General features: G+C 37.4%; 1 protein-coding gene across 1 annotated transcript in view; it reads right to left on the reverse strand.

Moving 5' to 3' along the window:
* Positions 1–12,208, reverse strand: part of BEST3 (bestrophin 3) — a 39,268-nt gene extending 27,060 nt beyond the window's left edge. Inside the window, 3 exon segments of the mRNA XM_078149332.1 lie at positions 6,808–7,041; positions 7,485–7,579; positions 12,057–12,208. Of these exon segments, the coding sequence (XP_078005458.1) occupies positions 6,808–7,041; positions 7,485–7,579; positions 12,057–12,208 (481 nt within the window).
* Between the last annotated feature and the right edge of the window lie 2,329 nt (positions 12,209–14,537).

The following is a 14,537-nucleotide window of genomic DNA, read 5'->3' on the forward strand; positions in this document are numbered from 1 at the left end:
AGTAGTCAGTCAGTGAACAAAGATCTATTAAGCACCTACTAGGTCCCAGGACTGTGCTAACCACTGGAAATTCAAAAAAAAAAAGGCAAAAAATAGCCCCTGACCTCAAGGAGGTCACATACTAATGGAGAAGACAACTATGTATATACAAGATATACTGGATTTATATGAGTTTGTGCTGTTTCTCCTAATAGAATAAAAGCTCTTTGAAGGCAGGGGTACATAATCTTTTTTCTTTGTAGCCCCACTGCCTAGGATAGTGTTTGGTAGATACCAGGTGTATTTGTTGATAAATGATGCTTGATTAATTGGCTAATTGATATATTCCTAGTCTCTGCCCAACTCCTGATGGATCTATGTGAGTAAACTCCTACAATAGAACCATGTGAAGCCAGTCAAGCATCAGCCCCTTGAAGCATCTCACTGAGCGGTATTAATTCAGAGTGATTTTATTTCTGTGTGTCCTTTCCTTCAGACATGGTACAATCTTGCCAGAAGCCAGGCAATAATTCCATTCCACACTGAAGCATTCTATCTATTCCTGGAGTCATCGTACAAGGCTTTCGGGGTAACTGACTCAGCTTTGGAAAGACATGCCAAGCTAGGAACAGCTAGTATAGCTCTCCCTGTACCACTGTACCCTGAGCATCTAGCTCGAGGGTACAGAGAGCACCCAGTGATTTCACTGGAGGCCTCCTTGCAAGAGTGAGGGTGGCACAAAGCCTTGGCTAAGAATGAGTTTTCTGTGAAGCTCTTATAATTTCTTGGGAGGGGAAGGACCACAGATTTAAATAATCTTAATATTCTAGGAAGGCCCCCCCATATTAAATTAACCTTCCCATTATGTCTTCTAAATTTAGGATGTTTACCTTCATAGCCACTTAATAACTCTTCTCAGGGTTCTGTTATTGGCTGGCTATTATTTGACCACTGACATCAACAGAAACACATCTACTTCCCAGGGGCTTCACTATCTGAGCTCTGCATGACTATTGCCAAAGGGCAAGTAGCACAGGGTTAAATTTGAGGTCCCCAAACAGTAATTGAATATCCTGCACGCACATATTTACATGTTATTTCCCCTAGTAGAATGGGATCTCCTTGAGGGCAGGCACTTTTTTTTTTGCCTTTCTTCCCATCTCCATATGTTAGTAAATACATAATAAATGCTGATGATTGACTTTTTCCTTTCTAAGTATATTGCCTTTTAGAACACTTCTACAGTTATCCCTTCCACGTTGCAGGGTTTAGTGATGTGATGCCTCCATGATCTGGAAAATCCAGGTAAAATTTTTGTGGTCTTCCCTTCATACTATTCTGAATTTTTTTCTTTTCCTTTTATGGGGTGTTTGTAGTACCCTAATGTAAAATCTGGGTTAAGTATTTGGTCATAGGCTCAATGTTGTCTACTAGTTTTTGCATGTCATCTGCGGCTTCCACAAAACTCCCCCAAAATTCCCATTTAATTTCTTATGCTGACCCTCAATATATTGAAACTTTGATGGGGAAAGTTGCGATGTGGAAGGGATAACTGTACCATACATTCTGTTTGGAGTTGTAACCAGAGGTTATTTTACCAAGGAGCAAAACCAGTTGCTTTTTCAGGGGGGTGTAGAATAGGGGAGAGGAGTGTGGTGGAGGTACAGACCCCTGAACAACTGACCTGTTCGGGTGGAAAAAGAAGGAGCAGGCCCCAGAAGAAGCACCTCACTAACAAGGGCATAGGCGTGCATAAAATGTTCTCAATGCTTATCTGTGGACAGCACCTGGAGACACAAGCCGTGGACTAGGCAAAGATTAGGCTACTGCACCCCCCATTGAAAGCTTGTAGAAGATTAGAGTCTCATCTGTCAAGGAGAAGAAGCATTCTTTCCCCTAATATCTGCCCCGATCTGTGTCATTGACCTGAGGAAGATGCAAAATCTCCTTACCCAAAATCTGATCCTGTCCTACCACTTTTTACAGGTCCTAGGCATTTAGGAGCTCTTCACTAGGGGGAAAAAACGCAGATTAAATGATCTTAATATTCCAGGAAGGCTCCCACCCTAAATTAAATTAGCCTTCCCATCATATCCTAAATTTACTTTCATAATCATTTAACAATAACAAAGGGAATAAAACTAATTACTCAATTTTGCTGAAAATGTCAAAAGATGGCTAGTATAGGAAAACTCTTGAGTTACAGAAGTTTCACTCATCTGGCCAAATTTTGCAAGCTGTGAGTTTTTAGAATAATACCTGTGATTTTCTCTTATTATGCAACTTGGAGAAGCATTTTCTCCACCTGAGAAGTATATGAGTCTAAATAAAAATTCATAGTTCAACCAATAACAATCATGGAATCGCGATGAGGGCTATCACTTTAAGAAGTAAGTGTCTGATACTGGGGAATGAGAGCTTGGCTGGATGGTCAGAATGGCTGGAATGTTTTGGAGCAAGTCTGAAGCACTTGGCCAGAGAGCTTATACTGTAGTGTTTGCAGCAAACAACTTTGTGCTAAGAAACCCAAACCAGAGGCAGCCTGATGCCTTGGAAAGAACAGCGAATCAAGACTCAGGAGTCAGCTCTGTTCTTGACTACCTGGATGACTTTGGACAAATCACTTAACCTTGTTGGACCCCACTCTTCTCAACATGATTATGAATGACATGGACCTGAAGATAACTAACATGGTAGATGATAGAGTCCAAATCAAAACAGATCTTTATAGCTTGATGGCTATGCCATTGTGCAGGCAGTAGAATGATTGTTTTTGTTGTTGTGCAATTGACTAGTGATAAATGTAAAGTCATACTTGGATTCAAAAAATCATTCACGCAAATCCAAGATGGGAGAAGCATGGCTACAAAGCAGTTTGTCTGGAAAGGATTGAGGAGTTTTAGTAACAATATTGATATGAGCCAATAATATTAATATGAGCTTGATATGAGCCAACAGTGTGTTATGCCAACCAAAAGAGAAAGGAAATATCTTGGACTGCACTAAGATCATAGATTCAGAGTAGCAGAGCACTAGAGACTCCATCTATTTCAACCTCCTGACTATATAGATGAGGACACTAAAATGTAGAGAATGGAAATTACTTGCCCAAGGTCACACAGGTAGTAAGAGGTATAACCAAGATTCAAGTCCAAATTCAAGTCTGACGCCAAATCCACCCTTTCCATCATCCTGTATTACTTCTCAAGAGAGGCACAGTTTCTAGGAATAACAAAGTAATAGTGGGCAGCCAGGTGGCATAGTGGATAGAGTGCTAGACCTAGAGTCAGGAAGACTTCTCTTCCTGAGTTCAAATCTGGCCTCAGATACTTACTAGCTGTGTGACCCTGAGCAAGTCACTTAACCCTGTTTGCCTCAGTTTCCTCATCTGTAAAATGAGCTGGAGAAGGAAATGGCAAACCACTCTAGTATCCTTGCTAAGAAAGTCCCTCATGGGGTCACAAAGAGTCAGACATAATTGAACAACAAAACAACATGTGGAAGAAGGATTGACCTATTTTGCTTGGCTCAGAGTACAGAACTGAGAGCAATGCAAAGAAACAGATTTAGGCTTGATGTTAGGAAAAAGAAAACTTCCCAAAGATTAGAGCTATCCACAAGTGCATTGTGTTGTCTCAGTAGGTAATGGTTTCCTCCTCATGAGAAGTCTTTTTGTTAATTTATATTCTATTTTTAAGCAACTGGGGTTAAGTGACTTGCCCAGGGTCACACAACTAGTAAATGTCAAGTGTTTGGTCTGAAGCCAGATTTAAACTTCAGGGTTGGTGCTCTATCCATTGCGCCACCTCGCTGCCCTGTGGGAAGTTTTTAAGTCATCCATAGGCTGGATGACTACCTACTGTGTGTTGTAGTGAATATTCTTTTTAGGCATAGGTTGGAAAAATGGACACTGAGTTCCCTCCTAATGCTAAAATTCTATGATTTTGTGATTTTTAAATAATCAATCAATGAACAAATATTTATTAAGTGCCAGGCATGGTGCTGGGCTCTGGGGATGCAAGTACAAATAATGAAATAATCCCTATTTTCAATTCACTTACTTTCCAGTGAGGGGGACAAGTACTAGATATTCAGGCAGCTCTAACCAGTGGATAGAAGCCCTGGATTTGGCATGAGGAAGACTTAAGTTCAACTATCCCCTAAGATACTTATTGTCTGTATGGTCCTGGGTAAGTCACTCAACGTCTATCTGTCTCAGTTCTCTCATCTATAAAATAGTAAGAATAATAGCAACCACCCCCCAAAGTTCTTGTCAGAGTCAAATGCAATGATGTTTGTAAAGAGATTTGCAAACCTTTAAAGCATCATATAAATGCTATTGTTATTATAATAGTGTCTACCCTTCCAGCTCTATATCTCATGACCAAAATTGAGAAAATTTTTATTTTGATTGCTTCATTTCCTCTTGCAAGTGAGCAAAGTGCCCAACCTTTAATTTATTTTTTTCCAACCTTTAATTTAACTGAAAATAAAATGATATATATGTGTAAATATACATATGTAGATATATATCTATATACACATGTACGTATATATACACACACACTGCAGATTGAACTAAAAAATTTACCTACAACATGGATCCACAAGAAAGTTTTACCAAAACATCTAGGTCTTTATGTTATCACAAATACCATGCACGTTTATGTTCTTGTATCCCAGGTGACCCAGGTACCCCTATAAGAATCTAAGTTGCAGAGCAATTGCTGATCTTCTTTGGTAGAGGGAATTTTCTCGCTAGAATAATAATAAGTACTTATATAGTGCTTGAAGGTTTGCAGACCATTTTATAAATATTATCTCATTTTATCCTTGCAACAACCTTTGGAGGTGCTATTATTATCCCAATTTTACATATGAGGAAACTGAGGCAGAAAGAAATTTAAGTGACTTGGTCAGAGTCACATAGCTAGTCTGAGGCCAGATTGAACTTGGGTTTGTCTCTCTAGCTTCCAAGTTCTGCACGTTATCCACTATGCTACCTACCTGTCTCATAGGATTTCCTTATGTCAGTGAAATCATGGTTCAATTTTTTTAAAATAGTAAATAATCTAGTAAATAATCACAAGGCTGATTGTCTAGACTTGAATTTTCCAAGTTTTATTTTTCTGTCCATTATACACCCATGAACTTTTCCAAGAAAGTGCAAGATTTGGTAGAGAACACTCCTTCCTGTGATTCGAATCTAGCCATTCACGTTCCATCTGACTCTCCATATAACATAATTGTACATTTATTTCCATAATATTTTAATCTGGTTTGAGTTGTACTCCAATGATGCTGCCTTAGCCTAGGGCACTGAGAGCTTAAGAGACTTCCCCTGAGTCACAAAGCCAGTATGTGTCAGAGGTAGAACTTGAACTCAGATCTTCCTGGCTCTGAGGCCAATTCTTTATCCACTATACCATGAAGCCATTAATAACACTGTTAAGCAACATAGAGTTAAAAGGGAAATTCCTGAATCCCTGGACAGCCAGGTTGACCCATTACTAACTACTTCTTTGGGTCTGATCACTCAACTAGTTCCAAATTCATCTAAACGTATGATTATCAAACCCACTTCTCCCTAAGAAGACCCAGATTAGTATGAGCCCCCAACAGTAGCATCTCAACAAAAACATGGAAACATTGGTTTAGAAACAGTGGACTCCAAGGGTGGGGAACCTGTGGCCTCGAGGCCACATGTAAAGTTTAGATTCAGTCAAAGGGCCACACTTGAGGACCTAGAGGACCACATGTGGCCTCAAGGCCACAGGTTTCTCACCTCTGGGCCGTAATCTGTCTACCTGCTTAAGAAAATGAAAAATTAAAATCAATCATATTAAAAAAACCTTTTTATGAAAGAAAATTGAACCGAAGGTTCCATTAAGTATTCTACTAAATATATAGGGAATATTGTTTCTTGATCTTTACATCCCCTGCTCCACACATGCACCTTTCTTGGGATTTCTTTAAAATGACCACAGATCTGGCATCCCTGAAATCTTATTGATCAGGATGAGCTTGAGAGCTGGCCTCTCAATACAACTTCAGACCAAAACTAGATCAGAATCCATTTTGACACTGCTATCATTGTCATCACCCAGGCACTGCCCAGATTAAGATCCCATAACACAAGGGCAGCATCAAAATTCACCTGGGCTTCAGAGATAGAAAGTTAAAGATAGCCAAAGGCTCTTGGACATAACTATACCCTGAGAACCTCTTTCTGGTCCAACAATAATAACTTTGGTACATGCTAAGAATGATTTGATTGATTTATTTCTAAAACTTTTTAGAGCAAGGATTCTGTTTTCTATCATAAACACCTATGGCAATTTAGTGAAGTCTATGGACTTCTCAGAACGATGGATTCTTACAATGAATTTTTAGAACCATTTACTATCTCTTCCTCCCATCTCCCTCAGTTGAACAATTAAAAAAAAAAGAAACCAAAAAATAAAACCCTTGTAATATGCATAATCTAGCAAAATAAATTCCCCTATTGGTCATGAGTGAAAGCATATATCTCTAACATAATAATGTTTGAAATGCATAAACTAAAATACATAGTATAATAAAGGAAATCCAATATATTGAAACATAGATTAATTTTTTTCCTCATCCAACTTAATGGACACCTTGATATCTATCCATGGGACCCTAGGTTAAGAACTGCTTTAGAGACACTTAACTGTCATTTATTAGAGAAGACAAACATAGAAAAGTGTTAAAAAGAAGAGTCTTTGGGGAACATCTCCAGGTTTTCATCTAAGATGGAAAGGACCTCACAAGGGAAAAAAAAAAAACAAACCAAACCCACAATACCTGCTTCTACAACATGGTCTATTGTTGGAAATCTTTTGAACACAGCTGTGCTCACTGAGCGGAAGATGAGCAAGGAAGTTAAATTGACATAGCGCATGAGTGTTCTTCTGAGTAAACGCCCATATTCATCCCTTCCATGAACGCTGCTGGAAATCAGGAACATCAGTCTGTCTGGCCATGGCAGATTGACAAACTGGTTCCACCACCGGTTTACCACCAGAGTTACATAAAACCCTAAAGAATAAGAAAGTTAAATTCATTTTTCTTTCCTTAAAAGTATACTTTACATGGATGTATTTTAGTGGAATTTGACCCCTTTGGGGTAGAGAGATGTTACCCCACACCTTTATAATATCGCCCTATAGGAAATGTGAAATATACATTATGGCTGGTACTGAGTGGAACCTGGTAAGTGTTTATTAGATTTGTGATAATGACTGCAAAACAGACAGTTAGTGAACAGAAGGCACTGAGATTAATACCTCAAACATGTCCAATGTTAATTTAGCAAAAGCATCTTTGAAGGCAAAATTCTTATGCATGATGGTAACTTCTTATTGCAAGCAGTTGCTTTTTGGACATGCCTCTCAGCTTGGTAACACTTCCATGCACAGTCATCTGTGTCATCCTAATGGAGACAGCTGGGTGGCTTCATTCTGCATGTAACCTATACTTACCAAGCACAAAGGTTACTGGAATTTGTTCAGCATATCTGTCACAGTAAATTGATAATTTTTCAAAGTAACGTTTTTGGGCTCCTGTAAGTAACAATCTGGAGCAAAAATAAAATGCACATCCCTTTATGATATTGTACTTTTGCACCTGCTCTGCATGTGATATTAAGTGCAAACAACTCAGCAAAAAGAAATTTTTTGGCAGCAACCAGGAGCAAAGAAAGGAAATGTACCTGAGCTGACAGGTGGGTCTTTAAACATTGTAATTGCTTAATATTTCAAGCAGTAAAATTGTTACAGTCATAAAAGATTACTGATTATTAAATATAGGGCTTTAATAAACACTTGATTAAAAAAAAACCCTGAAAACCTTGTGTTTTGATTACTTTCTACAATGGCTCCAACTAACACAGATTGATATGTTAGCTGTGAAGTGAGGCAATTCTCCCCGAATTCACCAATTCACTTCTACATGAAGGAAATGATTTATACCTAGTAGAATGACTATTAAAATCAGTTTAGAATTATTTATTCTACAGTTAAATTTTATTTTAGATATCTCCAAAAAGCAGATAAAATTAGAAAAAAATCCATGATATTTTTAGATTCATGAAGATCAGTTGAAAAGGATACACTGTAGCTTTGATCCAACCTAGAGTGTATTTGACTGAGCATATTTTCTCTTAATTCTCCTATTTAGCTTAATTGTTAAGCCTATACGTATTTAAACTCTCATTAGTGCTATTCATATTATGGAGAGAGAATATAGGTTCCATTCTGATAGTAAAATGAATTCCAGAAAGATTTATTTGTGAACATGTTTTATCCTCCCCTATTAAAGTATAAGCTCCTTAAGGTGGGAGCTGGGTCCTGTTCATTTTTGTGTTTTTCTTAGTGACCTGTCTATGGCTTTGCCCATAGTAGATGCACAGTAAACTTCAAATTAAATGTAAACAGATTATAAAATAAACACCAACATATTCAAAGAGTATTCTACAGAAGTCAAGTATTAGAACTACATTAATGAAGAAAAACCCAGAAAAGGACCATAATTAAGAAGCTGCAAGAGTTCAGTTTAAGATAGTGAAAATTTGCAACTTAGGCAAAGGATACAGGAACCACTTTGGAGGACCAGAGGGAAAAAGGTAATGGTTAGTGGCCAATAAGTGAACTGAGAAATGGGGACATAAAAAGAAGACAGAATTGGGGAGTCTGATGTTCCTACCTCAGATAAAGAGAAAGAACTGTGTGAGATATAGACTGTTTCTGCAGTCATTCAGAAGGACTGATCACTTAGGCCAAAGATTACAATCAGATTGGTTCTGTAATACTTTGACTTGCTCATGTATGGAAATAGCCAGAGGGTTTACAACTAGTTCATCAATGCGTCTATCCATGCATTTATCCATCCCTATCTATCTATCTATCTATCTGTCTATCTACCTATCTATCCATCCATCCATATCTATCTCTCTATCTCTCTATCCATCCATATTTATCTATCCCTATCATCTATCTTTTCATCTATCATCTATCTACTTGTGTATCCATCCCTTTGTTTACTTATGTGTAGTTTATCACAGGACTGAATGACAGATACAGATTCAGAGAATATAACTGGGAAGGACTTCAGAGATTATCAAGTTCTAACTGTCTGAATTACGAAAGAAAAATCAGCAAATCTATGAAATATGATTTTGTTTACAAATCTATCTATTGCCAAGTGTAGTTATTTACTCATTTTAGGTAATCCTTTAATAATTTTTTAAACTAGGGTCATTAGTAATGAGTAAATAAGAATTTGCTTACCACTTCTTACAGCTATGTTTTGACTTCTCAAATCTGCTAAGTCATACGAAGAGGACGCATTCAGACAGCATATTCAAATGCTAACACTGCTGGTCCACATATAACGGATTCATTGAACAAAACAGGAAGCATGGGGTCATGGGAACAGTCCTGTACTTGGGATCAAAAGAGCTAGGTTTGAATTCTGACTCTGCCACTTAACTATGTAACTTTGGGTAAGTCATTTTATACCTTTTATCTGTTTTCTCACTTGTAAAATGAAGGCAGTTTGACTGGAAGAGCTCCAAATTCCCTCCCAACTCTAAAATTCCATGATTTGATTACTCCAAATATTTAGCAGAAGACTAAATCATGAGTTTTCTAATTGCTCTTTGTTGTTGCTGTGGACGTTAGCTGTCTTAAGAAAGAACATTATTACATACAAATATTGGGGCAGCTAACCAGCCTCAGTGGATAGAGTACTAGGTATGGCATTAGGAAGACCTGAGTCTCAAATCTGACCTCAACCACTTACTAGCTGTATGACCCTGGGCAAGTCACACTTAACCGCCATTTGTCTCAGTTTCATCATCTGTAAAATGAGAACAATAGCACTTACCTCCCAGGGTCATTGTGAGGCTCAAAAGAGATAACATTTGTGAAGCACTTAGGACAGTGCCTGGCACATAGTAAGTACCACATAAATATTAGCTATTATTATTTAATATAATTCTGTGGTATGTGTTAAGTATTGAAGTTAAGCCCCCTTTGGGGACAAAAGCTGTTTTAAGCTTTTAAGAGGAATGTCATTATCATTCACACCAGCAGCAAATCCATGTTAATGAAAACAAACCAGTATGACAACTCTTCTGGACTGGTTTCTTGTTCCCTCAATATTCTGAAAGTTCAGTTTATGACACACAAATCATCGCAATACTATTTTGTAAAGTTAGGTGTAAAAAACTTGCTATGAATTTTGGGGAAACTTTCCCTTTAAAATATAAGTCACATTTCATCAGATATCCTTAAATCGAATTTAGAGTTCATTTTGGTTTGTGGTAAAACATCTCCTCCTGTCTTTGACACCAACTGAAAACATTGAATAGTAGTTAAATCCACATGTCCTTCTGATTCTGAGATCTCTTGATGATTATAAGGAGAATTCCTTATGGAAAAAATTAAATAAGAATTTGTCTATCTATATGGAGAGAAGGAATGAAGCACAGACTGTAAAACAATGAAAACACAGAATCAGAGAATGTCAGACTTGAGAGGAATCTTATTGGCCATGTAGAACAATCCATAACTGACAAATAATCCCTTCTACCATATGGCTGGTAAGCGACCATCTAGCCTCAGCTTGAAGACTTCAATAAGAGCAAATCCACTACTTTCCAAGGTAGTCTATTGCACTTTTGGACAGCTCTAATTGTTTGGAAGTTTTTCCTTAAATTTGTCTCTGCAACTTTTACCCTTTGCTCCAGTTTCTTTCCTCTAGAGTCAAGCAAAACAAGGCTAAACCTTCTTTCACATGATGACCTTTCAAATATTTGAAGACAGTCGTCATATCCCCCGGGTCTTCTCTTCTCCAAGCAAACATATCCTTTTCCTTCAACAGGTCTTAATAGGACGTGGACTGAAGACCTTTCACCACCCTGTATTTTTAGGATACAGCTCTCAAAAACCATGATTTGTATTTTTTTTACTTTTCCTTTAAGTAATGCATGGCAAACTGATACTAACCTTTTAAATACAAATCTCCAGAGTAGTTAGAATGAAAACAAGCAAAGCTCCATTTAGAAAAGGGTTACAATTTCAACCAGAATCTATTTTTCAGCAATGGACTTATTTCCAGGTAGGATTCTGAAGTAGTTTGGTTGACCAGCCAGCCAGCATAGACAATTTGAGGTTTTAGGAAGTCTGTATCTGCTCTCATGCACTTATTTTGTCACAACCTTGAGCTCCATCGTGAAGATGGATTTACTATGAGATTTATACCTAACTCTAGATTCTACAATCTGAAGCATTCTTAAAAATTTTTCAATAGCTGTATTCCAATATAAATGGTTTCCTTTGTAACCCTTTGTAATTCCTTCATAATTTATTGCTAGGAGCCAGCAATGAATATTATTTTATTTAATGCATTTAAGAACATTACTCTAGAAATGGGGCCCTTCAGATTGTCAAAAGAGTCCATGACACAGAAAAGGTTAAAAAACTCATCTCTAGAGGAAAGATTACTTGCCTGGATGAGGATTTCAGTGTTAAGGCTCTTGCTACTGAACAAAGAATTCTATTGTTCAGTAACATTGTAATCATTTACTACCTATCACAGTACCAGCTCAAAGCTAACTGGTACTTGGGTATCAATTAGTGGATGGCATGCCAGTTTGCTTCTAGCCTTTGCTATCCATGTAATCATTTTGTCTGTACCTTGGCATAAATACCCCATGATCTGCTTATAGTGACATTTTTGAATATGGCATATACTTGGTAATTATCAGCTAATTATCCAGCTGATATTAGAACCATCTGGCCATGATGGTTAGCATATACTTAACATTCTAAACAGTGTTAGGTATCAATTCAAATAACTTGGCTGGAAGAAGAGAGGACATAAAAAGAATGCATGCAAAAGAGTAAGTCGTGTATATACATAAATATATATATATATATATATAAAGCGAAGTCAACCAGTAGCCAAAGGGCTCCAGTTATGGAGATTGTACCTTTGTATCTATATTGCATCACGGTTTAAGGAGACATGCAAAAATATCTTAAAAGTACCTGTACATCATACTTATTGCCGTGTAAAGAATAGCAAAGGCAATGAATTCCCTATAAAGCAGTTTGTAGATGCTGCCCCTCCACTTGAGGAGTAATCTATGAAATCCAAAAAAAGTAGCATTTGCTACCTTACTGGAGTAAGTGACAGTCATCCTCTGGATAATGGGTGTCTAGAAGAGCAAAAAACAAAAACAAAAACAAAAAAATCACTGGTTACAAAAAATGTGGTAGATAGGGCTTTTATTTTGTCTTAAGGGAAAACCAAACCATTAGGCAAAAGTCCTTGATCCACGAGACGTGGAGATTAAGGAAGGCTTGGATAAGGACTATTACTTCAGCAGAACTTTTAAACATCAAAAAAATTGTAAATTTAGTGACCATCAATATGCAAACATTTAAGTGCACAAACAAGAAATCAGAGGAGAGGTAGCAAGGCAGAGTCAATGGCGCTTTGGGCTTGGAGTCAGGAAGATTTGGGTTAGAAACCTGATTGTGACATTCATTAGCTGTGTGACCTTCCTGGGCAAATTGCTTAATCTTTCTGTGCCTCAGTTTCCACATCTTTAAAATGAAGAGGTTGGATTTGGTGGTCTCTGATATTCCTTCAGGCTCTAAATGTATGATCTTATAACCTCTGAACATGAAATGACGAACTTCCACTATTTATTGATTTTAAAAACTGAATATTAACTTTAACAAGAAAGCAATTAAACTAGGAACAGCTAGGTGGTATAGTGGGTAGAGAGCTGGGCCTGGAGTCAGAAGACTTATCTTCCTGAGTTCAAATCTTGCCTCAGACACTTACCAGCTATGTGAATCTTTGGCAAATCATGTAGTCCTCTTTGCCTCAGTTTCCTCATCTATAAAATAAGCTGGACAAAGAAATGGCAAAGCACTCCAGGGTCTTTGCCAAGAAAACCCAAATGGGATCACAAAGAATCAGACATGACAGACAATGACTAACTATCCTGGTTGTTTCTATGTCTTTTTCTGAGCTTTTTTCTTCTCTTCTGTGTTTTTTTCCAGATTTTAATGCTGTTTTTATTTATTATAGTCATTTTGTTTATCAGTATTTTGGTTCTTCTCCTTAACTCTCTCAACAGAACTCTTGGTACTTCCCCTCCCCACAACAGAAGTTCTACAAATCTTTAATATGAATGGAGTGGAAAGGACTCTTTGGAATTAGTTGCATTAGGAATACCAATTTTCTCAAAGCCTTTCAAAGCTTTGTGTCTAATATGCACAGAATTAATTATTAGTTATATTAGACAATACATATTTGATTGAAGGAAATAAGTGACACTATAAGCAGTCTCAAGTGAGTTACTGTATGGAGATACTGCCCTCTATCATATTTTCTTTATACCATGGGAAAGTTTAGCAGACTGGATACGTTACGTTCATCTGAAAGTTCAAGGATGGATACTCAATCTTTATAGCCAAAGTATTATTCAGAATCAATTCATCTATCTGTGATTTTATTTATGCATTTGAGATATACAGGGGAAATTAAGTCACTTGTAAGGAAGCTGTGCATTCTTCCTTGAACACAGGAGGAAAAATGCAAGTGACTTGTGAGAATTCCGCATGCATATTTCTTTCCTGATCATTTTAATTTGGCTCTGGGTATTTGGGACTTATCTCTCTGACAAGATCTTGCTGGCTTATCTCAGAAGTTGTAACTCACCTTCACTCCTGAACACTCAAAAATTCAATTTGGATCATGGGATCACAGATTTAGAGCTAGGTCATCATTTAGAAGTTGGTCATTTGGTACAACCACTTTGTTTTACAGAGTTGGCACTAAAGCCCACAGAGGTTGAAATGACTTGACCAAGGTCACAGACTATAAGTAGAAAAAGCAAGATTTAAACCCAGGTCCTCTGACTATAAAACCAACTCTTTTTCTACTGTACCATCCTTGGAATGCAGTGATGTTAGGTTTTCCCGCCATCAAAAATCCTTAGTCAGAGGCATAGAGATTGATGGTCTTTTGGGGATAGGGAAAGAAGAAAGTAGGAGAATTGTTTAATGTGTTAAGAGCTGGGATGACTATAGAGACTTCTTTTGGTAACTTCCTGTTAGAATAAACACATCCAGTGATGTAAGTAGCCCCAAAACAAATCCCAAAAATCATGGCTATAGCCTCAATCAAGTCTAGCTTCCAAAGTGTCATCCAGAATTCTAGTATTTCGAAGAGACGTTCAAATATCAAGGGTGTTTTTTGTTTTGTTTTATAAGTGCTATATCAAGGCTAATACAAATGTGAAAAGCCTGTTCAACCTCTGATGTACAACATATTCAGAACAGAATGAGGTGAAGACAACTTTTAAATCTTGGTTGTCAGAAGGATAATGGGCGTGATTGCTCTTTGTAAACTAAGACCTCTTGCAAAATCTCCTCAGATTAAAATCACAGAGATGGCAAAGAACACTGGAATCTGCCACACAGAATTAAAGCCCATTTCACAAGTGTTAACTA

Source organism: Phascolarctos cinereus, unplaced genomic scaffold, assembly GCF_003287225.1.
Source record: "Phascolarctos cinereus isolate Bilbo 61053 unplaced genomic scaffold, phaCin_HiC Scaffold_1;HRSCAF=81, whole genome shotgun sequence".
Classification (NCBI taxonomy): Eukaryota; Metazoa; Chordata; class Mammalia; order Diprotodontia; family Phascolarctidae; genus Phascolarctos; species Phascolarctos cinereus.